General features: G+C 42.1%; 1 protein-coding gene and 1 pseudogene across 3 annotated transcripts; both read left to right on the forward strand.

Annotated features, from left to right (window-relative positions):
• The window catches only part of LOC148898532 (uncharacterized), a 143227-nt pseudogene that overhangs the window by 94913 nt on the left and 21375 nt on the right, over window positions 1–26939 (forward strand).
• On the forward strand, window positions 22072–26742 carry LOC148898534 (uncharacterized). Of its 3 annotated transcripts, XM_088995745.1 has the most exons (4): window positions 22072–22168; window positions 25391–25449; window positions 25533–25946; window positions 25981–26742. In XM_088995745.1, exons 1-4 carry the CDS (start codon window positions 22074–22076, stop codon window positions 26061–26063), a joined length of 651 nt encoding a protein of 216 aa, XP_088851871.1. In that variant the 5' UTR covers window positions 22072–22073; the 3' UTR covers window positions 26064–26742. The 3 variants fall into 3 exon arrangements, with proteins under 3 accessions (XP_088851871.1, XP_088851869.1, XP_088851870.1); XM_088995743.1 differs by having other exon boundaries at window positions 25533–26742; XM_088995744.1 differs by having other exon boundaries at window positions 22106–22154; window positions 25533–26742.

A 26939-nucleotide genomic window follows, 5' to 3' on the forward strand; every position in this document is an offset into this window, starting at 1 on the left:
GTCTTGTCACCTCCTAGATAGACTATTGCAAATCACTTCTCCTTGGTGTCCCTCAGAAACTTCCCCACAAACTTCAACTCGTCCAGAATTCTTCAGCTCGGATCATCACCAGAACCTCATCCTTTCACCAGATCACCCCCGTCATCCAAGAGCTCCACTTGCTCCTGGTCAAATATAGAATCAACTTTTAAATTCTTCTTTATACATTTAAAGCTATCCATAACCTTGCCCCCCCCCATACCTGTCGGGCCTTCTTCAAATTTCTATTCCCTCTCGTCCCCTCAGATCATCTTCCTCCCTCCACCTCTGTCTGCCCCCCCCCCTCCCCGTCTCAGCAAGATGGGGGACAGAGCTTTCAGCTGCTCTGCCCCCAAACTTTGGAACTCACTTCCTCCCAACATCGTAACACTGATTCTCTTCCCACCTTCAAATCCCATCTCAAAACGCACTAATTGAAAAATTGCATCTTCTGTGTAGCTCTTTCTCTTGTTTCTATTTATACAGTAAAGTCTCGTTATATCGATATCGGTTATATCGATAGTACCGCTTATTACGATACTATTTCTATGAACGCAAAGAGAAAATTACATGCGCGCAGGATCGGATATATCGATAGTCCGGTTATATCGATATTTTTTCGGACTCCCGAGAATATCGATATAACGAGACTTTACTGTAATTGTATTTTATTTATTGTATTCTATTTGTGATTATATTTTATTTATTATCGAACCAATGCTTGTCTGTGACTGTAAAGTGTCCTTGAGAGCTTTGAAAGGCGCTTAAAATAAAATTATTACTTTTTTTTTTTTTGGGGGGGTGGTAGGCTAGGGCAGGGGTGCTCATTACGTCAATCGCGATCGACTGGTCGATCGCGGAGGTAGTACTGGTCGATCGCAGCGTGACAGTAAAAAAAACATTTCTCAGCCTATCAAACGTCCCGTCACTTGATTGACATACAGGGCAACCATTCAGAACGGAATTTTTACCTTTAGGTCGCCGTGCATGCGTAAACAACGGCGCTAAACGCAGCAAAATTTACAAGCTAGTCAGTGAATTACCTCAGATTTTAAGCCCCTGCTAAAACATATGGTGATCAAAATGAGTGAGAAAGCTTGACCAAGTAAGGGGGCAAAACATATTACTTTCATACGGAATGGGAAAATGTGGAGCGCCATTTTCGGACTGTTCATGGAAAATACGACATTGACTTCCCGCCGAAAAGCCAGCTGAGAAAGAGAAAGGTGGACGAACTAAAATCCCAGTTGTCCGGACAGCAGTCATTTTTCACTCAACATACCTCAAAAGCTAGTCACGCCATCGTTAAAAACAATAAGTCCTTCCAAGACGGAGAGATGGTAAAAGAAGCATTCGTTGAAGCAGCAGACTCCTTGTTCAGAGACTTTAAAAATAAGGCAGAGATATTATCATACAGTTACACGGCGCTGTGAAGCCACGGCTGAGGATTTAACCCAGCAAATGTGGAAAGACATCGGAGATTGTGAGTGTTCTCACTGCTGAAGTCCAGGGCTCGTGGACAGTTCTGTAAGTTACTCACACAGGAAAAGTACCCCAACACGAGGAAATGTGCTACCTCCTTGACTGCATTATTCGGCTCCACTTATTTTTGCGAGTCAGCCTTTTCGTACATGAAGATCATTAAGTCCAAATACCGTTCCACCATGAATGATGAACATTTGGAAATGTGCTTGAGGCTGGCTGTCAGCAGCTACTGTCCGAACTATGCATCCCTGGCTGATTCAATTCAGTGCAAGTCATCAAAATAAACTCAGGTAATTACGAAAAAATGTTAATAGTTATTGTGTTATTGTATATTTATTTATATTTATTGTTATATTATAGTTATTGTATAGTTATTGTGTTATGTAGTTATTATGTGTGTTTTGCAATATTGGCTTATTCAGTTATGCAACATACATTGTACATACAAAGAATCCTGAAAACATTTGAAAATAATTATGTTTTGCATTTTTGTCGTGGGTAGATCATTTTGACTTGGTATTTTTTATAAGTAGCTCGTATGCTGAAAAAGTGTGAGCACCCCTAGCTGCTAGGGCATGCCATAATCCAAGTGAGGATAAGAACAAATGTTCCAAGAATGAATTAGCCCCGCATAAAACCATTTGGATTTTTCTTTCAGGCATTAATGTGACCTTACATACGTCACTTCCTCACTTTACATACGTCACTACCTCACTTTCCAGACGACACTACCTCACTTTAATTTAAAGCAGATTTTTTACTTACAGACAGTGTAGGTGTCACCTACACTGTCTGTAAGTAAAGAATCTTCTTTAAATTAAATATCAAGTAGACAGGATGAATTTAGTACAACGATACCTCACTTTACATTCAGAAATTACATGTATTGTCTGTTGTCAATTGTATGTCTTTTTAGCCACATTATAAGTGGCTTGCATGCCTTGCACGTTGGGTCCGAGAAGACATTAATTTCATCTGTGTGGATGTCATGCATATTAGCATATTTGCCAATAAAGCTGACTTTGACTTCGACTATCGTCTCTAGAACTCAAGTGAAAATAAAGAAAATATGTCGGAGAAAGAAGGTTAAAAAAACAAATGAGGTCATGTGGTTACATTTGCACACCTTCTTAGAGCTGTGCATGTGGCTGTTTTCAAAGAACAAGGCACATTCAAATGCCTGTTAATTTGGGTTGTCTGTCTGTAATCAGAATCAGAATCATCTTTATTGCCAAGTATGTAGAACACACAAGGAATTTGTTTCCGGTCGAACACGCTGCACTAGTATCATGAGCAAAAAAATTGCAAAGAGGCACTATACAATTCCATTTGGGCTACTGTTCAAAGATTTAATGGCTTGGGGGAAGAAGCTGTTTAAATGTATGCTGGATTTAGTGCGCATGGATCGGTAGCGCCTGCCTGAGGGGAGTAGCTGGAAAAGGTGGTGGGCAGGGTGCGGAGGGTCCAGTATGATTTTCCGCACCCTAGTTTGGAGTCTTGCAGTGTGCAAGTCCTCGAGAGTGGGTAGGGCGGTGCCAATGATTTTTTCCGCCGTCCTAACTGTCCGTTGAAGTCGGATTTTGTCCATTTTTGTGGCGGCCCCGAACCAAACGGTGATGGAAGAACACAGGATGGATTCGATGACAGCCGTGTAGAAATGTTGCAGCACCTCCTGTGGCAGGCCATGCTTCTTTAGCAGCCTCACGAAGTACATTCTCTGTTGGGTAATACAGTGAAACCTCAGTGAAACCTATTGTTTACGAACCCCTTGGCTTACAAACTTTACAAACCCGTTCTCCTAACAAAAAAAATGGTGTCCACCGTTTTTGTCCTCTATTCCCCGCCCCAGTCTTCGGCTAAAGCCACGTGATTGGTCAAGAACGCAGCAGTGGGGGATTGGATTGGATTGGATTTGCCTTTATTAGTCTCGCAGTGGAGAAAGTTACATTTCAAAGAGACAGGCAGACAGAGAGAGAGAGTGAGAAAACACACGCACGAAAGGGAGATGACAGAGCTTGAAACGAAAAAAAAAACAAAAGCGAAAAAAAAAGTGAAATTGTAAGAAAATTGATAGAAAGCTGAAAGAAACTTGGACTGATTTCAACTTTGATAGTTCAAAAGCAGTGTGTAGACTGGAAGGTTAAAATATCCCATCAATCAGGCTCCACAAATAACCCGCACAAGTCATCTGTACACTTAATGCAAAACGCTATCAACCTACCTAAACAGATCACAATTGATGAACTAGATACAATTATCACAGACAAAGCACCGACAAGGTTTTTTTCCTCAAGATGGTTAAAGAAGCCTATGTTGCTCATCAAGTGTTTAATGCTGATGAAACCGGCCACTCCATTCCATCAAGCCATTAACGACCATCACAAAGGTCAATAAAATGACTTTATTGTACTGTAGTTTATTTCTTTAATCATAATACTACAGCACATTTATTATACATAAAATAAGGTATATTTTGTATGTTTTAAGGCTTCGAAATTAGAAAGTAGAAAATTGTGTATTATGGGGACCTGAGAATGGATTATTCTCATTTTAATGGTTTCCTATGGGAAATTAATTTTGAGGATACGCACTTTTCGCCTTACACACTCTGTCTGGGAACCAATTAAGACCGTAAGCCAAGGTCCCACTTTTGTGACTTTGGACACAGAAGCTCTGGGAGCAAGTCCCATGCTTTTGGACTCCACGCTTGGGGAATATTTTGCACATCCACCACATTGTGCAGAGCTCAGTGGCCACAGAGTCATTCATTCTTCAGGACTTGCTGAACCCTCTTTGTGATGACATGAAGCAGTTCTAGATGAAAGAGGAGAGGATCAAAGCATCCATTTCAGTAGTGGATCAGGAGCATCATGGTGGAATGTGCACGTCTACTACAAGATAAATGTTGAAAGCACACACAAAGCTGTAGCATCCATTGACGAAAAGACATTGTCTCACATCTCCTGTCTCACATAAATCCACTTCAATTCCAAGCTGCGACAGTTATTCATAGGCATCGGCGCTCTGCGCTGACACTCCTTTCTTCTTATCGCGGGCTCCTCAAGCCATGCATCTATCCAACCGCAGACTGTCCAACAGCACCGACCTTTCCGGTGAACAAAGCGGGGCTGTGAAGATGCTGCCCATTACAGGCACAAAAATGAGACAGTTCTGAGTGACAGAAAGACTAAAATCACAACTCCAAATGTAGGCTGTCAAAATCAAGACTTTGTGGAGTATAGAACTGGGATAGGCTCTAGCACCTCCCTGTGAGCTTGTTTAGGGTAAGGGGTGTTGATAATAAAGGGGTGGATGGAAATATGCCAAACAAACCGGTTTTGTCCTCTTTGCAAAACCACAAATTAGGCTTCACGACATACATCACACAGCCCCTGTTTGTTTGGTTTGATGGATTCAAAAAGAATAAAAATAAAGAACATGTAAACGTTTATCTAATTGATTGAAGACTTATTTGAACCCCGCCAAAATTCCTGTTGTGTGATCTTTTCAGTGACTCATTTAACTGATGAATTACAGCTTGGAAACAAGAAGGAAAAATGCTTGGCAAAACCCACCTAACAGAAACCACAACGTGTAATTGTCTGAGCACAAAAGCCTTTCAATTAAATGACCCACCCTCATGCATAAAGGCCCCACCTAAAGGGTGCTGGACAAGAGATTTAAGCCCTCCACCTTCAACTGTGAAACGACAGAAGAGAGACGGAAGCAAGACTGACAAGCCGAGAGGGTCCCCAAGAGCAAACTTGAGTGTGCCTGGTGAGTACTTTCGGGAATCTTGATGACCTTTTAAGTGAACAGATTTTTGGACATTTTTGGGGTTGTTCTTTGTACAATCAATGGGAAAATATGCAATTTGACTCGGATAACATTTGACCTCACACTTTCAAATCAGTCATATGAAAAAATAGGTCTGTGGAAGCTCTCAGTCGTACAGGAATGGTCCATCGATGAAAAGGTTTCTTTGGAAAACAGCAAAATCCTTCCCTTAACCATAGTGGTGGGGTGAGGTTCAATTTGGATCGTTCGTACAATAGACTGCTTCGGCAACATAGCCTTAGTTATGCTGATGAGGTGATACCAGGGCAAATTGGGCAATCAGGCCCGTCGTCAGTCAGGACAATAGAAGCAATCAGTGGAGCCGCAGGGATTAGTCCTATTCTTCCCCCAACCCGAGAGCAGGGACCAATCTTAGCAGAGTCCGACAATGCCACGTCTGGACAGTAGGGATATATATAGGGCCGAAACTACCAGTAAGACTTTAGTTTGCTGACGAAGATTCTTGGAAAAGAACGAAACGTCCGACACCTTCAAAGAAGTACAGATGACGACCGAAGAAACCTTTTCATCTACCAGTAAGACTTTAGTTTGCTGACGAAGATTCTTGGAAAAGAACGAAACGTCCGACACCTTCAAAGAAGTACAGATGACGACCGAAGAAACCTTTTCATTATATGAAAAAATATATTAACTCTGGAAGTGTTTCGGAAATTCTTCAAAATACATTTGCGATACAGTTAAAATATCAATTCTACAACAATAAAGGTTTGAACAATCAAAATTCCGAAAACTTTTTTTTTATTCCAGTGGAAAGGACAGCATAAAAATCACAATAGAGGCATCGAAGGCACAAAATTGCTGAACAGGAAACCAACATTAGGTTTCAGAAAACATTTTCCATTTCTGTGGTATGTTACAATTAACTCACAACTACTCACTCTACGTCGTAATATGATTGAGGGTTTTTTATTGTTTCTTTCTAAAAATTAATTAAGAGGCCAGTCAAATAGTGCGCCGCTTGGGCAGATGCTTTGTGACCCTGTAATGAAGTGCATGCTGTGTGTTGCGTCTGTGTAAGCTCTCAGTCGTACAGGAGTGGTCCATCAATGAAAAGGTTTCTTCAGCCGTCATCTACTTCTTTGAAGGTGTCGGACATTTCGCTTCTTATCCAAGATGCTTCTTCAGCGAACTAAAGTCTTACTGGTAGTATCGGCCCTAGATATATCCCTACTGTCCAGCCATGGCAGTGCCGGACAATGCAGGGACCTATCATAGCAGTGTCCAGCACCGCCATAACTGGACAGTAGGGAGATATATATATATATATATATATATATATATATATATATATATATATATATATAAATATATATATATATATACAGTAAAGTCTCGTTATATTGATATTCAAGGGAGTCCGAAAAAATATCGATATAACCGGGACTATCGATATATCCGACCCTGTTTGCATGCAATTTTCTCCGTGCGTGCATAGAAGTAGTATCGATATAACCGGGACTATCGATATATCCGATATCGATATAACGAGACTTTACTGTATATATATATATATATATATATATATATATATATATATATATATATATATATATATATATATATATATATATATATATATATATATATATATATATATATATATATATATATATAGGGCCGATACTCCCAGTAAGATTTTAGTTCGCTGAAGAAGCATCTTGGATAAGAAGCGAAACGTCCGACCCCTTCAAAGAAGTACATATGACGGCTGAAGAAACCTTTTCATCGATGCTGTGTGTTGGTACCATGTGAGTCAATGAAAGCGATTGTCCCTCAATATGAAAACTCCGTCCAACATTGACAACATTAGGATTGCCAGCAAGTTATCAGCATTCTTCTCAAAGGTAATCCAAGTATCTTGCAGGAAGCATCGAACCTGGGCAATAAAAATTCACACTTTCCAAGCAAGTTCTACCATCATCTTCCCCTGGTGGACTTTTTTTGATATATACCGTTTACTGTCCCTTTTTACTATCTTTTAGTAAATCATCAGCCACAATGAGAATTCTCAAGGTGTTCACTGTAGCCCTCGTGCTGTTTGGTAAGTTATAAATCTGTCATCCAAACTAATATACCATGTAACAGATTAAGCGAAAAGTCACCATGTAACAAATATATCACGTCTTTATCACAGCAACCAGCTGTCTTTCTAATAAGATAAAGAGACAACTGGCAGCCAATGCAGAAGTTACACCAGATGACGATGTACAAGTTCAGTCACATCCATTACAATTGATGTCAGCACAAGGTCAACCTCAAAGACCACCCCGAGGACCTCCTGGATCACCTCCAGGACCACCTGGGCGACCACCGAGTGGACAACCTGAGTTTATACTAGTGCCACCAGGTCTCCCTGCTCCCCCAGGACCAAATAGAACAGGTGGCCGACCAGGGAAAGATGGTCCACCAGGACCACCCGGACCAGGTGGTCCACCAGGGCTGGATGGTTCACCAGGACCACCTGGACCAGACGGTCCACCAGGGCCAAATGGTCCACCAGGACCACCTGGACTAGATGGGCCACGAGGCCCACCTGGACTAGATGGGCCACCAGGACCACCTGGACCAGATGGGCCACCTGGACCATCAGGACCACCTGGACCACTTGGACCACCCGGACCACCAGGTCCTCCCGGGCCACCACTACAATACCCATATTGGCTTTTTAGGCAACCTTGGCCACAAGCACCTTAGCTACCTGGACCGCCACCCTCTGAGCAACTCTGCCACCACCAAGTTTTCCTCCAATGCCACTGTCACCACCAGCTGATGAAACACTGTATGATCCATCATCTTAGCAACCTGTATGAAAATCATGTAGAAAAATGCCAGTCATCCTTGCTAATCTATACCATTACGAGGATTGTATTTTATTGGATGAAAATGACTCACCTAAAGCCACGCCTTTCCCATTCAGACAACTTGTTTTTTGTTAGACACAGCTACCTGGACCACCAACACCTGGGCCAGTCAGCACCTGGGCCACATGGATATGTAAAACCTTGACCATAGAAACGGGCATGTTTTTGGTCCAAAAGTAATCTCATCTTTCAGCATTGAACCCTAATCGTAATGATCATTGTGTGGTCGTTCATGCGTAATTGCAAGATATCCACCCATCTTTACCACCAGCGTTCATTTCAAACAATAAAGATAAGTTTTCTTCTCCATGATTCAGTTGTTTGAATGTGACCTTAAAGGACAACCGACGCCTCCGGACAAGTTGTGTCCATAATTTGTAAAATCGCTTCAAATGACTTGATGATAATTTTTACCTTACAAATTGTTATACCACTAAAGTCGAAGACAGACGCTTCATTAAATCATTTGATGGCCACACAAAGCTATATTTTACCCTTTAAGACTCGTGCTGAATACTCAGGAAGTGTTGTTTTTATAATTGGTGACGATTCCTGACGTCACGTCACGAAGGAACGCCCCTGACCGAAATAAGGACACACAATGCATTTTGCGGTACTTTGTTTGGTCTGAAAACACATAAATACGTAATGCGATGGTACCAAGACAACTATTTGATATTCGCTGACACAAATTCAAAGGAGACAAATCAGCCCATTTCCAACGGAGCTTTGGCGCCATCTTCTGCCTTTTCTGGGATGCTACATTGCTGTCATTGACGGCTCAAATTGATATGGGAGGACTCCTTTAATCGATTGCAAACATTTATGCTTTCCTCTTCAGAACTATTTGAATCATATTCATAATTGAATGAGTAGCAAGAAAGCATCTTCTCCGAATCTGAAGCCATTGTTTTGATTCTCCAGCAAGGCAAGACGTCTTGGGGTGAGGCCACGAACAAGGGGCCGGGACCTTCGGAAACTGGTCACTTCCGGGTTCATTTTTTTTGCAGATTTTGGACACTTTAAGTAATTTTTATTGGTGTTTTGGATTTGACTAAAAATATCCATTTTTTTGGGCATTTTAGATGCTATAAAACATTTCTGATGTCAGTTAGAAAACAAAAAAGTAGTGTCAGTTGTCCTTTAACTAGGCATTCTCTCCTTCTGCTTGCTAGGTATGTAATCCAATTGTAACCACTTCCTGCTCTGTAAATAATCACGATTTGTAGATCTTCCACTGACCAATCTCAACTCATCTTTACTTTTGAATAATTTTAAATCAGGAATACATTCATCTTTATTGGCCAAGTATGTAAAATACACACGGAATTTGTGCAAGAGTTATTCTAGTACTACAAGACCAAGCATCTACAAGAAGCAAAGATATGACAGTATAGAAAGTCTTTCAGTCATGAAGCAATATCATTGTTCGGTCGTACCACCCTATGATAGCTGTGCGACAATTTTAAGTGGCATCCAGCAGAGATAAGTGTTGCGATACAATGCTCTGCCGGTTGTGCTGCAATACACGCTCTGAAAAAAAACTTAAAACCAATCTTGATCATTTGAAATAGGCGTTTTGCCACAGGGAGAGAATGAAAACAAGTAGGGCAGCTGCTCTTGAGGACCCAATTTTTGGCACCCCTGCATTAAGACAATGCTTGATGTTGAGCTCAAAGTTATTGGATAAAATTGGGATTTGGGACATGTTTATGACTTGACTTAGTTTTCACTGTTTTGTTCAGTGCTTTGTTGCAGCTGTTGAGAATGCATGACGTTAATCAGGATGCATTGTGTTGTATTTGTGTACTTTTTTTTGAAAATGGATGGAGAAGAGGTTTACCTCACATTTGACACAAGGTCATTCCATAGAGAGGAACGGGGTATGGAAAAGGCTCGATCATTTCCGAGCTGCCACTTTGTACTTTGTATCTCGACTTAAAAAAATATAATATTTAACAAAAATCTTCCATCCATTTTCTGAATCCTCATATCCTCATATGGGTCACAGGCCGATAGCAGCTGTCTTCGGGCAGATGGCGGGGACATCCCAAACTGCTTGCCAGCAAATCGCAGTAGAAAATTGATGGATGGATCGATGGGAGGGATCTCCTGACGTCACGTCATGGAAGGAACGCACCTGACCGAGAAAGGACACACTGTAGCAGTCCTTTCATCATGTCAATGCCCCCCCTCCCCCCGATGGCTCAAAATGACACAGAATACATTATTTAATCGAATGCAAACATGTATGCTTTCCTCTTCGGAACTATTTGAATCATATTCATAACTGGATGAGTAACAAGAAAGCATATTCTCCGAATCTGAAGCCATTGTTTTGATTCTCGAGCAAGGTAAGACGTCCTGGTGTGATGTCACAAACAAGGGGGCGGGACCCTCTGAAACTAGCCTCTTCCGGTTTCAATTTTTTTGCAGTTTCATCACACTTTAAGTCATTTTTATTGGTGTTTTGCATTTGACTAAAAATATCATCCTGCGTGTTTTGGGTATTTAGATGCTATAAAACGTTTTTTTCTGATGTCATTTAGGAAACAAAAAAGTGGTGTCGGTTGTCCTTTAAAGGTGTACAGAGTTGATGTGCACATTATGATGAGTAACTTTTTTTTTTTCCTATTATGCCTGTGTGCAGATGATGAGACAATTCGGAAACAGAGCCAAGAGGGTGGTTGGGAAAATATACAAGCTGCACAAATGCCAATATTTTGAGGAAGACAAGATAAGGACATTTTTAATTGAAAACTGTGATGTCACGAGAGGCTGGGACCATATGATTTGGACCCTTGCTAAAGGTGGCTAGGCTACCGAGGAAGGACGTCAAGAGGGGTGAGGCCTAGAAATACATGGGAGAGAACCCCATCTTTAGTTTCACCTCAAAAGAGACTTTGTTATACTTTGAGAATTGGAAGGGACGCTATTCTTGCCTTTTTTTGCTTGTGAATTCCCCTGGCAGCCTTTATTAAAATCTTTGTTTGCATTCAAACCTGTTGCCCATTGCACTCCTTGTCCTGCCCTGCTGAGAGCTAGCCTCTCATGACATTACAACACACATTGGAACATTTGCAAGAGGCTATATTCCTCCAGTGATGCATGCAAAAAGTCTAATTTGAAAAATCTGATCAAATGCGAATCAATGTCTCCAGGTTGCACCATGGCTGACGTTACCACACCAAAAGCACCGAGGCAGAAACATCATGTGGTTGGTGACGCGGGGAGACGAACACGTGCAGTGACTTCTTTGGAGCCAAGCTGTCTGTTACATTGACCACGAACAATGCCAAGCCATGCTATCTCCACATGGTTGAAACGGATCTGCTCCATGGGTGCACGACCGAACTGAAGGGCAAGCTGCTGGCCACACAAATAGATCACCTCTGAACCCGAGAAAGCTGGACCACAATTAGCTGCAGAGATGAACTGCAAGTCAAAGTGCCGAATGAACAGTTTTCAAGATTGCAGCTCCCAATGACTGCTCAAAGTCAGCTGATTAAGTTGGCTTGGTCTCCTTTGATTACCTGAGCACAAGCCTGCCAATCCGTTGTATCGTCCACAATGCGATTTGCCTTGGTGATTTGAAATTTAATCCCTGTTACGATTTCCATAGGGGATTCGACACAAGAAGCCTCATCAGTTGGTGTACTTTCCGACCTGTCTCTCTGATTATGTTCGCTGTAGTTTGCCAGTCATCTGGAAGGACCACTTGCCCACCCGGTGCTTGTTTTAACTCTTTCTGAAATGTCATGCAACACTCTTCCTTTTTCAACTTCCGCCATTTTGTCATCACTTCTGCTTTTGGTTTTTTCATCTTCCTCACTACCAGCGTCATCCGACACACCACCAACATATGCTGTCTGGCTAAACTCTCACCAACCCCTACTGTGCAGTGACTGATTTCCTTCAGATGGCGGTGTTGACACAAAATGGAGTCTACCTGAGTACCTCTGCCTACACTCTTATAGCTCACCCTAAGTTCCTGTGTCTTCTGAAAGAAAATATTCACAATAGCCATTTACATTCTCTTAGCAAAGTCAACCATCATATGTCCTTCAGCGTTCCTCATCTGGAGTCCAAACCTGCCCATCACCTTCTCATCATCTTTGTTTCCTGCGCCAACATATCCGTTGAATTCTCCACCAATCACAACCCTCTCACTTCTCGGGATGGTCTATATGATTTTATCAAAGTCCAACCAAAATTTCTCCTTCTCCGCCAGGTCACATCTGAGATGTGGGGCATACGCACAAACAACATTTAACATGACACCTTCAATGTCTAGCTTCAGACTCATCATTCTATCTGATACTCTTTTTTTTATTTCTAAGACATTTCTAACAAACTCCTCTTTCAAGATAACCCCAACTCCATTTCTCTTTCTGTCTACACCAGGGGTGCCCAAAGTCGGTCCTCGAGGGCCGCTGTCCTGCCTGTTTTCCAGCTCACGCATGAGCAACACACCTGATTCAAATGATCAGCTCATCAGCCAGCTCTGAAGCAGCATCAAAATGGACCTGATGATTTGAATCAGGTGCGTTGCTCCTGGGAGAGCTGGAAAACAGGCAGGACGGCGGCCCTCGAGGACCGACTTTGGACACCCCTGGTCTACACCATAACAGAACAAATAGAACCCTGAACCTCAGCTTCTAGCCTAGCTCCCTTTCCACCTGGTCTCTTGGACACACAGTATGTGTACCTTCCTTTTCTGCATCATGTCAACCAGTTCTCGACCTTTATCAGTCATTGTTCCTACATTCGAAGTTCCTACTCTTAGTTCTATACTCTTGGCGTTCCATTTCTCTCTTTTCCTCCGGGCACACCACCCTCCTCTCCGTCTTCGACCAACAGTAGTCCATTTTCCACCGGCACCCTGATGGTCAACCGTACCAATGGCGGTCGTTGTTAACCCAGGTCTTGCCAATCCGGAATGGGATTCAGATGTTTTTCAAGATTTTATTAGTTGTCTTCAAATCTTTAAATGGTCCCGCTCCTTCTGACCTCTCCGAGCTCATCCACCTCTACATACAGTACCTTCCCGACGGCTCAGGTCTACTGACCAGACTTTATTTGATGCGCCAAAAACAAAACGGAGGCGGATCAAGCCTTTTCCGCTGCTGGTCCCACTCTCTGGAATGACCTGCCACTGAACATTTGGAAAGCCCCCTCGCCACCCATATTTAAAACCCATCTCAAAACTCATTTGTATTCTTTGGCATTCAACTCAGCAATATTCCGATTTGATCTTGGTTTCACTCCGTGGTGCTTTCTACTATATTTGTGACTGCTTTTTTTCCTGTCTACGATAGCTGTCCATGTTAAGCACTTTGTTACAGATTCAGCTGTTGTTAAAGCACTATATGAATCAAGATCTATTGTCTTGGTCTTGGTCTTGGTCTTGGTCTTGTAGGTGGTTGATTTAAGATGTTTTAATTTTACATCCCTTGACTCCCAGGCAAATTTCCACTACATGTTTACATTTTCAATAAACAAACAAACAAACTTGAAGAAATGGACGTTTGATTGCTGATCTGTTTTAAAGGGTGGAACTGTCACCAACGATTATGGCTAGACAGTGGATGGACAATAATAGGTTCCAACAGGCTGTCATCTGCTCGAATTTGTTGTGAGCATTACTGCCAATAAAGTTGTGTCACAGGGCAGTCCTGATTTTTTATTAATATTGCTTGAAAATTTGTAAAGGTTCAACACAAGTGGGGCTAATTAAAACATGCTACTTTATTACTTAGCTGTTGTAAATTATATAATAAGGAAACAGTATGAACTTAACACAACTACAAGTGGTGCTAGTTTTAGGTTAATGTGGTAAAAGGTATCAAAGGGAATAAAAGAGCAGATTGATGGGCAAGACAATCATTTACGAATGTCCATTGGATGTAAGTGTGCAAGTGAAGCCAAGTTGTAGATAACAAATATAATTTGAGATGAATGGTATTCACTTTGGAGAAAAGAAGACACAGTATGACATTGTATAATATTCAGCAAGGCGTGGGTGGGATGAATGAACTGGGATGAAATAGAACAGAACAAAGAAAAGCTAGATCACTGGTTCTTAACCTGGGTTCGATCGAACCCTTGGGGTTCGGTGAGTCGATCTCGGGATCGGCAGAGCCTCCGCCGACACACTGTTAATGACGGAAACGGAAGATTTTGTCCGGCCCCAGAGGTCGTTTCATCCATTGTTATGTCCGTTTAGCAATCAGAAGGGCTCCGGACGAAACGGAGAAATAACACAGGAATTTGTGGGGGCAGTATAGAGTCGGAAGCGTACCAAATCGGAAAAATGACTAAAGAGAGAGAAGAAGAGAGGCCAGCTAGACTGCTGCTGCTTCCCCCATTCCCAACGAATGAACAGGCTAGCCAATAGCTAGCAGTAATCAACGTTGACTGTCGTAGTACGTCGTTTTTATATTTTATCCATACTAATGTCGGGCGGCCCCGGTAGTCAAGTGGTTAGCACACCGGCTTCACAGTGCTGAGGTCGCCGGTTCGCGTCCCGGTCCGGCCTCTCTGTGTGGAGTTTGCATGTTCTCCCCGGACCCGCGTGGGTTTTCTCCGGGTCCTCCGGTTTCCTCCCCCACTCCAAAAACATGCATGGCAGGCAGATTGACCACTCCAAATTGTCCCTAGGTGTGTGTGAGAGTGACTGTTGAACGTCTTTGTGTGCCCTGCGATTGGCTGGCAACCAATTCAGGGTGTCCCCCGCCTCATGCCAGAAGACAGCTGAGATAGGCAGCAGCACCCCCGCAACCCTAATGAGGAATAAGCGGTACGGAAAATGGATGGATGGATGGATGGATATATGGATAACTATGTCGGGCAAAAGAAGAAAGCGGTCGGATGAATATGTACAAGATGGATTCTCATGTATCAAGAAACGTAATGAGAGTAAGTGTCCTATCTGCATGATTTGCAACGCCAAGTTGAGCAACTCTTGTCAAGCACCAGCAAAACTAAAGAAGCACTTCTTCAAGCTGCATGGAGACGGGGAGTACACTACACTCGCTGAATTCAAGGTGAAGAGAGCTAGATTCGATGAAAGGGCCACTCTGCCTGCTCTTGGATTTGTACCTGTTAGCAAGGTTTATCCATTGTGTTGGTTTTGTTATTTGAACAAGGTGATGTTCATGCACGGCTAATTTTGTGTAGCAGTAAAAAAACATATCTATGTCTTGAATTTGAAAAAAAACACATTTTTTTTTTTCAATCAAGAGGGGTTTGGTGAATGCACATGTGAAACTGGTGGGGTTCGGTACCTCCAACAGCGAAAAAAACTGATCTTCTGCTTGTCGGTACAAAATCCACCCTTCACAAAGCAAACACTTTCTCACCATTGACTGTTCTACCGTGTCCCCAGCCCTTCAGGTCAAGAGCCTGGGTGTCATCCTCGATAGCACACAATCTTTTCACTCCCATATAAATAACATAACTCGGTCTGCATATTTCTACCTCCGTAATATCAATCTTCTCCGTCCCTCTCTCAACCCTCACACCACTGCTCTCCTTATCCACAGTCAGACCTCCTGTATCGATTATTGTAACTCACTTCTTTTCGGGGTTAATGGGTGCGAATTACCCCAACAGGGGTGAATCAAAAATGTCTCCATAAACTTCAACTAGTTCAAAATTCCTATGCCCAGATCATCACTAAAACCTCCTCCTTTCACCACATCACCCCTGTACTCCAGCAGCTCCACTGGCTCCCTGTTAAACTATGTATTGATTTCAAGATACTTCTGTTTACATTTAAAGCCATCCATAACCTTGCCCCCTCCCTATCTGTCTGACCTACTTCAAAACTCTGTTCCCTCTCGGGCCCTCTTCCTCCACCTCTGTATCTGAGTTCCCAAACTCTGGAACTCACTCCCACCTAACATCCGTAACATTGACACCCTTCGTACTTTCAAATCACTCCTCAAAAGCCCCCTGTGTAAACTTGCTTTCATGGGCTAGTTTATTCTGTTGTTTTATTATTTATTGTTTTATTCATGATTTTTTTTATTTTGTTTTTTTTTTTACTTTTTTTATATTGTTTTATGTATTGTTTTTATTGTAAAGTGTCCTTGCGTGTTCAGAAAGGCGCTTGTAAATTACATGTATTATTATTATTATTATTATTATTATTATTATTATTATTATTATTATTATTATTATTATTATTATTATTATTATCTCCCAGGCGAATCTCACGAACTCGGACTCCCACACAGACAGAGACTCGCAGAGACCTGCATAGCGTCGTACGGAGTTCACAGCACGACCTGCTAAACTCCACGCCACAATCAAGCTCTGGGACAAATTACTGTGTCAGCCTGGGAGATCTGACAACTTACAAATAAAGAGAAATATCAAACTCTTTATTGGCGAGCTAGCAAGGAAGATTTTTTTTTTTGTTTCTCCACATGGGATAATATGGTATTTAAAAGTGAAAGCAACTTTCAGTTTACACGTTTTAGCAAGAAACACAAAGTTGATCTAAATATTATTTCAAAATGTTGTGGCACTCCAAATCTGGTGTGACGCTTGAGTTTGACACCTGTCAATTGCAGTATGTAACTCGAAAGGGGAAATGTCAGCTCCAGTTATGAATTGACTCTGGCATGCAAGTGTGACGTACAAATGCCGTGTGGCAAGACCAGCCTAATAAAACCTGCGTGAGAACAATACAAAAATAAATGAAATGCCTCACTTATTGACGGCATGACCTTTGCAAAGGAAGGTTGATTTGCAGCTGCAAGGCAACATAGGAAACCACAGAAAAAAACCATTCAGGGACGTGCGATTCATGTCTATGAATAATTATTTCTCTGGAGTGATTGGTATTTTGGTTGGGTTGTTGTTTCTTGGAGATTTTTTTTCTAATTCGAAACAACATTCCATATTCCTGAATATTTAACCCAAAAAGGTGGAATTATAAAATGACCCTGATTTATTATATCAGCAACTGCATGTCTGATGTCAAAATGTGAATTACTTGGATGCGCTATATATGAATGGATTGGATCCACCAGTTTCCTCAGTACAACTAAATGTTCGAGATCAACTGGACTGGACTATAAACACGGATGCCGAGATCAAAAAGGGACAGAGACACATCTTGCTACTCAGGAAATTGAGGTATTTTGGGATTCAAGGGTCACTCCTTAAGACATTCCTTGACTATGTGGTCGCTTCACCATTCCATGACGAAATTGTCGTCTGGTCAGGCAGCATCACCACCCGGGACAGAAAAAGACAGGAGCGCCTGGTAATCAGGGCCATTGCTGTCCTGGCCCGCTCCCTGGACTCTCTGGAGGAGGTGGTCAACAGACGGATGCGAGCTAAACTAAAGCCCTTCCCACCCCCCTCCTGCCCACCCAGAAGGCACTCGGTAGCTCCTTCAGCAAGAGACTGTTACACCCGTGCTGCAAGAAGAAGAGATACCGCCACTCATTCCTACCAAATGTTGTCAGGCTTCTTAATAAACACACGTGAAAAAAAACACAAAAAAAATGGACTCATGCATTGTAAATAGCATATACACCATGCATCCATTTATGTCTAGTCAACACCGTTACATACAGTAAAGTCTCGTTATATCGATGTCGGTTATATTGATAGTACTGCTTATTACGATACTATTTTCATTTCCCGGCAAATTTCTAGTGTTTTATGTATAATTAGTTCAGATTAGTACGATACCTGGTTATTACAATAATCCAGTGACTACGGTGCCCTTTTCAACTCCCGCCAGCCAATTTGGTCTGCTCCTATCGATACAAAAGCAGCTTAAGCTGAATCGATATTTGCTTAAGGGTTTCTATAAAGTGCCACCATTAGCTAAATCTGTATCGGTAACACAGTTGGCCACGTGACCAGCTTTCGTGTCTTGCACTGTGTAGCAGAGCTGCAATAGCATCTGAAACATACTGTAGTCTCATTATATAGTATACAGTTGATCAACACCAATTTCAACCATGAGGAAACATAAGAATTGTTATATCGGAATGAAGTACAAGGCAATAGTGGCTGTGGAGGAGAATCCTACAAGAAGCAAATCCTCCATTACGGAAGAGTCCTATGCAGAACAGCAGTGGGGAGAGTGCATCACCTTGGTATATGCCACATTTGATGGACATTTGCGTTCAAGTGTGGTTTTCCACATCAGCAACGAAGGCTCTCAGGGTCCTGTTGACCTTATACAACTCCAAGCATTCAGTGATCCATGTGTGTGGCATGGAGTCATATGCTTTCTTGTAATCAATCCAGGCTGTGCACAGGTTGGTATGTCGGGACCTGCAGTCTTGTGCGACTGTTCTGTCAACCAGCAGCTGATGTTTGGCACTTCTAGTATCTCTACTAATGCCTTTCTGTGCTTTGCTCATGTATTGATCCATGTGTCCACTTGCCTTAGCCGCAATGATGCCTGACATGACCTTCCATGTTGTGGAGAGACAGGTTATTGGCCGATAGTTGGAAGGAACTGCACCCTTTGAGGAATCCTTCATGATCAGGATTGTTCGCCCTTCGGTTAGCCATCCTGGGTGAGTCCCATCCATCAGCAACTGGTTCATTTGTGCTGCTAGGCGCTCGTGGAGAGCTGTGAGTTTCTTTAGCCAGTAGGTGTGGACCATATCCGGGCCTGGTGCCGTCCAGTTTTTCATACCTGAGACTCTTCCTTGTATATCTGCCGCTGTGATGGTAACTGGGTTCTGTTCAGGGAGGTTGCTGTGCTCCTCTTTCAGAGTCACCAGCCATTGTGCACTGCTGTTATGTGCGACCTCCTTCTCCCATATGCCTTTCCAGTATCTTTCAGTTTCCAGCCTTGGAGGGTCTGCTCTGCTGTTAGAACCCTGCCACTGAGCGTACACTTTCGCAGGTTGTGTTGCGAACAGCCTGTTTATTCTTCTGGCCTCATTCTCTTTCGTGTACCTCTTTAGGCGACTGGACAAGGCCTGGAGCGTTTGTTTGGCAGTTTCGAGTGCTTCAGGTATGGTTATCTGCATGTACCTCTTGGGTATTGGCCTTTTATTCACACCTCTCTGGATCTCCGTCAATTGCCTCACATCTTTCAGAGCCGCCTTGATCTTGGCCTCCAACCGTCTTTTCATTGGTGGGTAATGAATCTCGTGGCTCTCACAGTTGCTCTTGTAGCCAAGCCAATCTCTAGGATCACTGATGCTGAGGTGTATATCAGCTCATTGGTTTCCGTGATCGTTCCGGTCGGGATCGTTCTCAGTGCTGCATTCACAGTTTCCATGAGACTTTCAGGTGGTACTTCACAGAGGTGTTGTAATCGGTTTCTTAGTTGCCCAGTTTTCATTCTTGCCATGATCTTATTTCTCAGGTTAGTTGCTGCCTCGCTCAGCATTTCATTCATTGGGGCTGGCTTCCCAATTTCATCAGTCATTGGGGCTTGCCTCTCAATCTCTGGTTGAACCTCTTCCTCTGATGTGGCAGCCTGGGGCCCTTCACCTCGGAATTTGTGTTGTACCTCATCAATCTCAAGTTGTGATAGCAATTGCCGTTTGTGGATATTGGAACACTGAGCTACTAGTTGTTTTGTGGTCAACCGTGACTGTGGGTTTCGAAGTAACCATTCAGCCCCCATTCTCCGCATGTAACCCCTCTGACTAGGGTTGCTTGAGTAGTAGCATTCCAACAGAGCTGACGAAGGCTGACGAAGGCCAGGCATTGGGGCGCCGGACACACTGTCCACCATGTCTGGACATTAGGGATATATAAATGGGGCCGATACGACCAGTCAGACTTTAGTTCGTTGACGAAGCCTCTTGGATAGGAGGCGAAACGTCCGAAACCTTCACTTTTGTACAGATGACGGCTGAAGAAACCTTCTCATCGATGTGCAGATGTAAATGTGCAAAACCGTTCCATAAGAGAAAAAAAAATTGTACATAGTGCAGAATCAAGAAATGCATTTTGATATATTGCATATCCATATTTACAAGTGTCCAGTATTTTTTTCCTTTTTTTTTCACATGTGATCATTGAGAATTGTGAAGCCATTTTGGCTTTTTCCATCTCCTCCAGCTCGCTCTTATATTCCAAAACCATCCTTTGCAAGCTGATTGAGAACTCCTAATTTTCCTTCTGTGTGAGTGTGAATGGTTTGTTTCTGTTTGCCTGCCGATTGCCTGGTAACTAGTAGTTAAGGCTGTCACCCGCCTACTGCTTGAAGACAGCCGGGATAGGCTGCACCACCCCCCACGACCTTTGAGAGTTTAAGCGGATCGGAAAATGAATGAATGAATGAATGAATGAATGAAGCAATAAACATCTTGTTCAGTTACACTCTGCTCATTCCTTTTTACTCATATTTGTAACTTTCTGACGCTGCGTGATTTGCATAACTATTGTTGAGCTTTTCGACAACACTGCTAGTCACATTAAATTGCTTTAGGACTCTCAAGATAATTTGCACAATTGTCATGTTATCATGTTCTCTCAATCCAGTGGACACATCATTTCTCATTGTCTCCACACTTCCATACAAACAACACTGATTCAGATGTATGTTTGACATTAACATTTCGGAAGCAACATAATAAATTATGTAACAAGTGAAAATATGGATGAAAAGGTTTCTTCAGCCGTCCTCTGTACTTCTTTGAAGGTGTCGGATGTTTCGCTTCTTATCCAAGAATAAGCAAACTAAAGTCTTACTGGTAGTTTTGGCCCCATATATATATCCCTACTGTCCAGACATGGCGGTGCCGGACTTTGCTATGATTGGTCCCTGCTCTCAGGTTGGGGGAAGAATAGGACTAATCCCTGCAGCTCCACTGATTACTTATTTTGTCCTGATTGACGACTAACCTGATTGCCCAATTTGCCCTGGTATATCCTCATCAGCATAACTAAGCCTATTTTGCCTAAGCAGGGTATTGTATGAACGCTACAAATTGAACCTCACACCACCACGGCAGTTAAGGGAAGCATTTTGCCGTTTTATGAAAATAGCTTATTTTACTCCCCTTTCAAACCATCTGTTTTCTTTCGCTAAGATTTTAACCACATTGTCGTCAAATGAGTGGTTGCAAGCTCTTAGGTACTGCCGATTGAAGCCCACCAGTATTATCCCTGCGATGTTGATACAGTCTTTTTTTGAGAATTTGTTGAGTCTCCCCAATGTACTGCTCTTTACAATTTTCATTTTTACAATGTATTGAATAAACTACATTACTTTGTTTTTCCAACATGAGAGCAGAGACCAATCATAGCACAGTCCGGCACCACCACATCTGGACAGCAGGATTATATATATAGGGCCGAAACTACCAGTAAGACTTGAGTTTGCTGACGAAGCTTCTTGGATAAGAAGTAAAACGTCCAACACATTCAAAGAAGTACAGATGACGGCTGAAGAAACCTTTTCATCGATGGACGTAAGTGAAAACATGTTATTTTTTATTTTCTCCAGACATATTGTACTGTCAAGAACTGAAACTAGACAATTGTAAGTAATATGATAATCTCAATTTAACTCAAGTGCCATGGTATCATTGTTACTTACCGACTCAGAGACAAACAAAAAAAAACATGTTTCCAGTCATTTGATGACATGTTACAACTTGACATACTTGCACATCAGATTCCAGTGGTGATGACCTTTTGTTTGCTCTCTTCATTTCAGAATTAGTCAATTAATTCATGCCTTACAGCTTGATGAAGGCAACATCACGAAGAAATACTTTTTGCCAATACTCACTCAAAAGAAACCACCTATTGTAATTGTTTGAAAACAAAAGAAAAACAATTCAGGACTCCACCTTAACAAGGGCCCCACCTAAATGAAGGCCGGACAAGGGATTTAAGCAGTTCATGAATGACTGTAAAACAACAGAAGAGAGACGAAAGCAGGACTGTCAACAACGCAAGCTTGAGAGGGGCCTCAAAATCAAAGTTGAGTGTGCGTGGTGAGTACGTTCTCCATTAAGAAGTGTTTGCGAGGGGGTTGGAGGGACACCATTATGTTGATTGTATTTGTTGTGCCGTTTTGTGCAATTAACAAATAAAAATGCAGCATTTAAATGCAGGTTACACTGGACTACAAACCTCAAAACAAAAGTTATGGCAAACACTTAGTTTTATGGATGGACAAAACAAGCATTGGAACAAAATACGTTCTATCAACATTTCATCAAACATTTCTTCGTGACGTCACAAAAGATCCAGCCCTTCAAGAACATTTGATCTTCTTCTTCTTTCTTCTTTTCCTTTTGGCTTTTCCCTTCAGGGGTCACCACAGCGAATCAGTGTCCTCTATCTCACCCGGTTTTGTACACACTGTACTTCCCTCACACCAGCGACCTTCATGTCCTCTTTGACAACATCCATAAACCTCCTCTTCGGTCTTCCGCTCTGTCTCCTGCTAAGCAGTTCAAGCTTCAGCATCCTTCTTCCGATATAGTCACTCCTCTGGACATCTGGTCCAAACCATCTCAGTCTGACTTTGTCTGCAAAGCCTCTAATATGAGTTGTCCCTCTAATGTACTCATTCCTGATCCTATCCAACCTGGTCACTCCCAAAGAAAAGCTCAACATCTTCATCTCTGCTACTTCCAGCTCTGCTTCCTGTCTTTTCTTCAGTGGCACTGTCTTCAGCCCAAACATCACAGCTGGTCTCACCACGGTTTTATACACTTTTCCTTTCATCCTCGCTGAAACCCTTCTATCACACATCACACCTGACATTTTTCTCCAGCCAGCCGTTCCAGCCTGCCTCTTTTTATTGATCCCTTGAATAAAAAAAATAACTATGTGCTATTATTTTTTTTTATTATTTATTATTTTTATTTTATTATTTATTTTTATATTAAATAACTCATGCCGGGGGAAAAAAAGTATTGGATTGTGGCACAAACACATATTTGCTATAAGAATATAGGTCACGTATCTTACCACTAAAATCATCTCATTTAACGTTGTCATTTGAATAAGGTGGTAGTTTTATACTTAATTTATTGTTTTAAGTTTATTAAGAGGCCAATCAAAGAGCGTGACGCCTGCAGACACAGGCCACCAGTTGCTCATCCGTAGGCTAACATAATTAATCAATGTGCTTATAATTTAGTGTTTCGTCAATATACAGTAAACCGGTATATTGGAACCAAGAAAGTTTTTTTTTTTAAATTTGAAAAAAAAAGATTTAAAATAGCTATCAAGCTGTTTTCATTGCTTTTGAAATGACGGTCAGAGCAACTTGATTTTTACTGGGCAGAATGACAACATTTAAATGACCTAAAGACATTTAAAACCGAGGGCAGACATAAAAAGAAAGTAGTAAAATTACAGTGGAAGAAACTGCTTTTTAAAACTGTGTTTAAGTTTTTAAAAAATGTGCTAAGCTCCCTCAGGCGAGTATATTTTTTAACGATGGGCTTGAAAGCACTCAGTCAGACTTGGGGATGACTTCATATTCTCAACAAGAACATTAAAATCTTTTGGTGTTCAACGTGTTTTTTGCGGTTTAAATGGCTGCTTTTGAAACAAGCTTTCAACCCAAGTATTCCCTCACTGACAATCCTAATGTCTTTGCGTTGTTGCAAAAAAATATATATATATAAATAAAAATAAAAAAACAAAGACTCTCCCAGTGAAGAACAAGCTTTCAGTTGGTGACATTCTCCATTTTGCATAAAAAGCATGATTGCAATTCATCTTCAGCAAGCCGTAGGCACTGTTTGAAATCGCGACTACCCGGTGGCCCAGGGAGTACTACTTTTACGTTGGGCGTACAACTTTCAAAACGTCTCAGCCCGAGTGGCCAACAACTTCTTAAAAAAAATCATAATAATAATCCCACATTTGTTTAATTTAATCAAGCAAACCACTACAAGCCACGTGGACTCCTCTTTCTTAGTGGCTTTCAAAACGCTCAAGTACACTTTTCAGTCAAGGTGTAGTAGAGTATGCAAATAACAATTTGCATACTCGGCACCTGTTTCGTGGCGTCTGTTTCGTGCTTCGGACTACGCCGGGACTGAAAAGTGTACTTGAGAGTTTTGAAAGGTGCTTAGGAAGAGGAGGTCACGTGGCTTTAAGGAAACAATGCAACGCAAACATCGCATTGTGCACCGTGACGACAAATGACAACTGGAGCAAAATCTTCAACAAGTGATATTTACCAGAAATTAAGCAAGGGAGCATTTGTACTAGGTACTTCCTTAATTTAAAAAATAATTATACTTTGCAACAATGTTTTTTTTTTATTGTTAGTCTTCTTATTGTGTTTCAAGTTGTGAAAAATGGGGCAGGAAACTTTTCAGAGTGTCCGCTAACTTTTTGTCATGAGTTTCAGACACTGCCGTAGGTAAGCAGTCGGAACAGTTGAGTTCAGAACTTGGCTGCGTGGGGTATTTTGGGGGGCTTAAAAGTTTCCCAGTACTTGTGGATATATGACATGCACAAAGGAAGGCATCAATTCTCACACCTTTGACTATATAGATGGTGGTCCAGAAACAAACTATAAACAAAGCTTACATTCTGCTTTACTTTTTTTATTGCAAAAATAGAATTGAACAAGTCACATATCAAAGAAATAGTTGTACAGTAAAGTCTCGTTATATCGATATCGGATATATCGATATTCCCGGTTATATCGATACTATTTCTATGCACGCACGGAGAAAATTACATGCAAACAGGGTCGGATATATCGATAGTCCCGGTTATATCGATATTTTTTCGGACTCCCTTGAATATCGATATAACGAGACTTTACTATATTTGTTTTATTTTTTTTTTATTTACCTTGTTTTGTCTTTTATTGTCCGCTGGCTAACTGGTTAATTGTCAATTTTATTTCTTTTATTGTCCACTGATTGACAAAAATAAAGAAAGAAACATGGCTGAAAATTTGGTCAAATACTGCCAAGGTACATTTTCCACAACAAATGGGGGGTGGTCCCACAAACAAATACAGTGAAACCTCGGTTTAGGAACCCCTTGGCACATGAACTTTTCGGTTTACGAATGTTACATTTATGAAAATTTTACCTTGGCATACGAACTATATTTCTATTTCTATACTATATTATAACTCAATAAACTAAGTGTCTATGTAGCCAGTTCTCAAGCCAAATTCAAAAGATGCCTTTCCTGATTTCCGCTTACCGTCCATTTTCACTTTCTTTTAGGGCATCATCAGCCACAATGATCATTTTCAAGGTTTTCACTGTTGCCCTTGTGCTGTTTGGTAAGTCTTCAGACTCTGAACTAGCAAGTAACACAGTCAGAGAAAAGTCACCACGAAACAAAGATGCCAACTCTTTCTCACAGGGACCAGCTGTCTTTCTGCAAAGATAAAGAGACAACTCATTACTACCCCAGATGACAATAATCCACCTGGAATACCTCCAGGAAGTCCACCCGGGGGCCCACCTGGTACACCTGGACCACCCGCGGGACCACCAGGAGGACCCCCTGGGGGTCCACCTGGACCACCCGGGGGACCACCAGCGGGACCACCAGGAGGACCCCCTGGGGGTCCACCTGGACCTCCTGGAGGGCCACCTGGTCCACCTAGTACACCCTCACCACCACTCGGACTACCTGGGCCACCAGGACCGCAAGGTGCACCAGGACAAGATGGTCCACCAGGACCGTCTGGACCAAGTGGTCCTCCAGGGATAGATGGACCACCAGGACCACCTGGACTTGATGGGCCACCAGGTCCACCTGGACTCGATGGGCCAGCTGGACCACCAGGACCCAATGGGCCACATGGCCCATCTGGACCACCTGGACCACAAGGACCTTCTGGACCACCTGGACCACCAGGACCACCAGGTCCTCCTGGGCTGCCAATAAATTGTCCATATTGGCCTCCCTTTATTAATGGGCAAGGCCAACATTGGCCACATCCACCTTGGCCACCTTGTCAACCATTACAATAGGCACTTAGCCCACTGACCTGAACCCTGTTCTAAATTTTATTTCACATCATATATAGCAACTCTGGAAAATGTCCCCCATTGCAAAATTACCCAATTTTTTTAATCTGAACCATGACTCCCACCTGCACCACCACCAGAACAACCCCTACCATCAACAAATATGCCAAATAAAAACAGCCCAGCTGGACTAGAATTCAGCCAACTCGGACCATCCATGACTCCATATGAAACCAACAATCTGGAACATCTTCTTTTCAAACCTGAACCATCCAGCTCTCCACCTCGACATTCATGTTACTCCGGATGAAAACGACCCACGTTGGCTACCATATTGGTCACCCAAAACTGGCCAGAAAGACCACTGCCTGGAATTAGACTTGGACCAACATCTAATACATCCCCTGCATGAGCTGGACGTGTCACCTCAAATCAAAGAAAGGTGTTGTTATACCAGAACAAAACTTGCCCTCAAGCATTCAGTCCTAATTATCCTGATCATCATGTGGTAGTTCGTGTGTAAATGAAAGATTCCCATCCTTGCCACTTGCCTTCAGTTAAAAAAAAAAAATAAAGATGAGTTTTCTTCTCGATTACTTGAATTGATTGATTGTGACTTTGACTCAGATATTCCATCCTTTATTTTAATAGACACTATTATGCTTGTTGGATATGACAACACATTTCGACCTAAGACTGCTCTGTAAAACTTTTCAAAATCATCGAGTTATAAAAATGATAAGAATCTGAATCAGAATCATCTGTATTAAACAAGTCTGTGGAACACAAGGAA

This window comes from Hippocampus bargibanti, linkage group LG05 (genome assembly GCF_051943395.1).
Source record: "Hippocampus bargibanti isolate YZ-2025 linkage group LG05, ASM5194339v1, whole genome shotgun sequence".
Taxonomy (NCBI): Eukaryota; Metazoa; Chordata; class Actinopteri; order Syngnathiformes; family Syngnathidae; genus Hippocampus; species Hippocampus bargibanti.

Excerpts from the sequence above, each read along its gene's own strand:
- LOC148898534 (XM_088995743.1), top strand. The coding sequence starts at position 22,074 with ATGAATGACTGTAAAACAACAGAAGAGAGACGAAAGCAGGACTGTCAA. Across the intron at positions 22,169-25,390 it reads ATCAAAGTTGAGTGTGCGTG|GGCATCATCAGCCACAATGA; the intron begins GTGAGTACGTTC and ends ACTTTCTTTTAG. Across the intron at positions 25,450-25,532 it reads TGTTGCCCTTGTGCTGTTTG|GGACCAGCTGTCTTTCTGCA; the intron begins GTAAGTCTTCAG and ends TCTTTCTCACAG.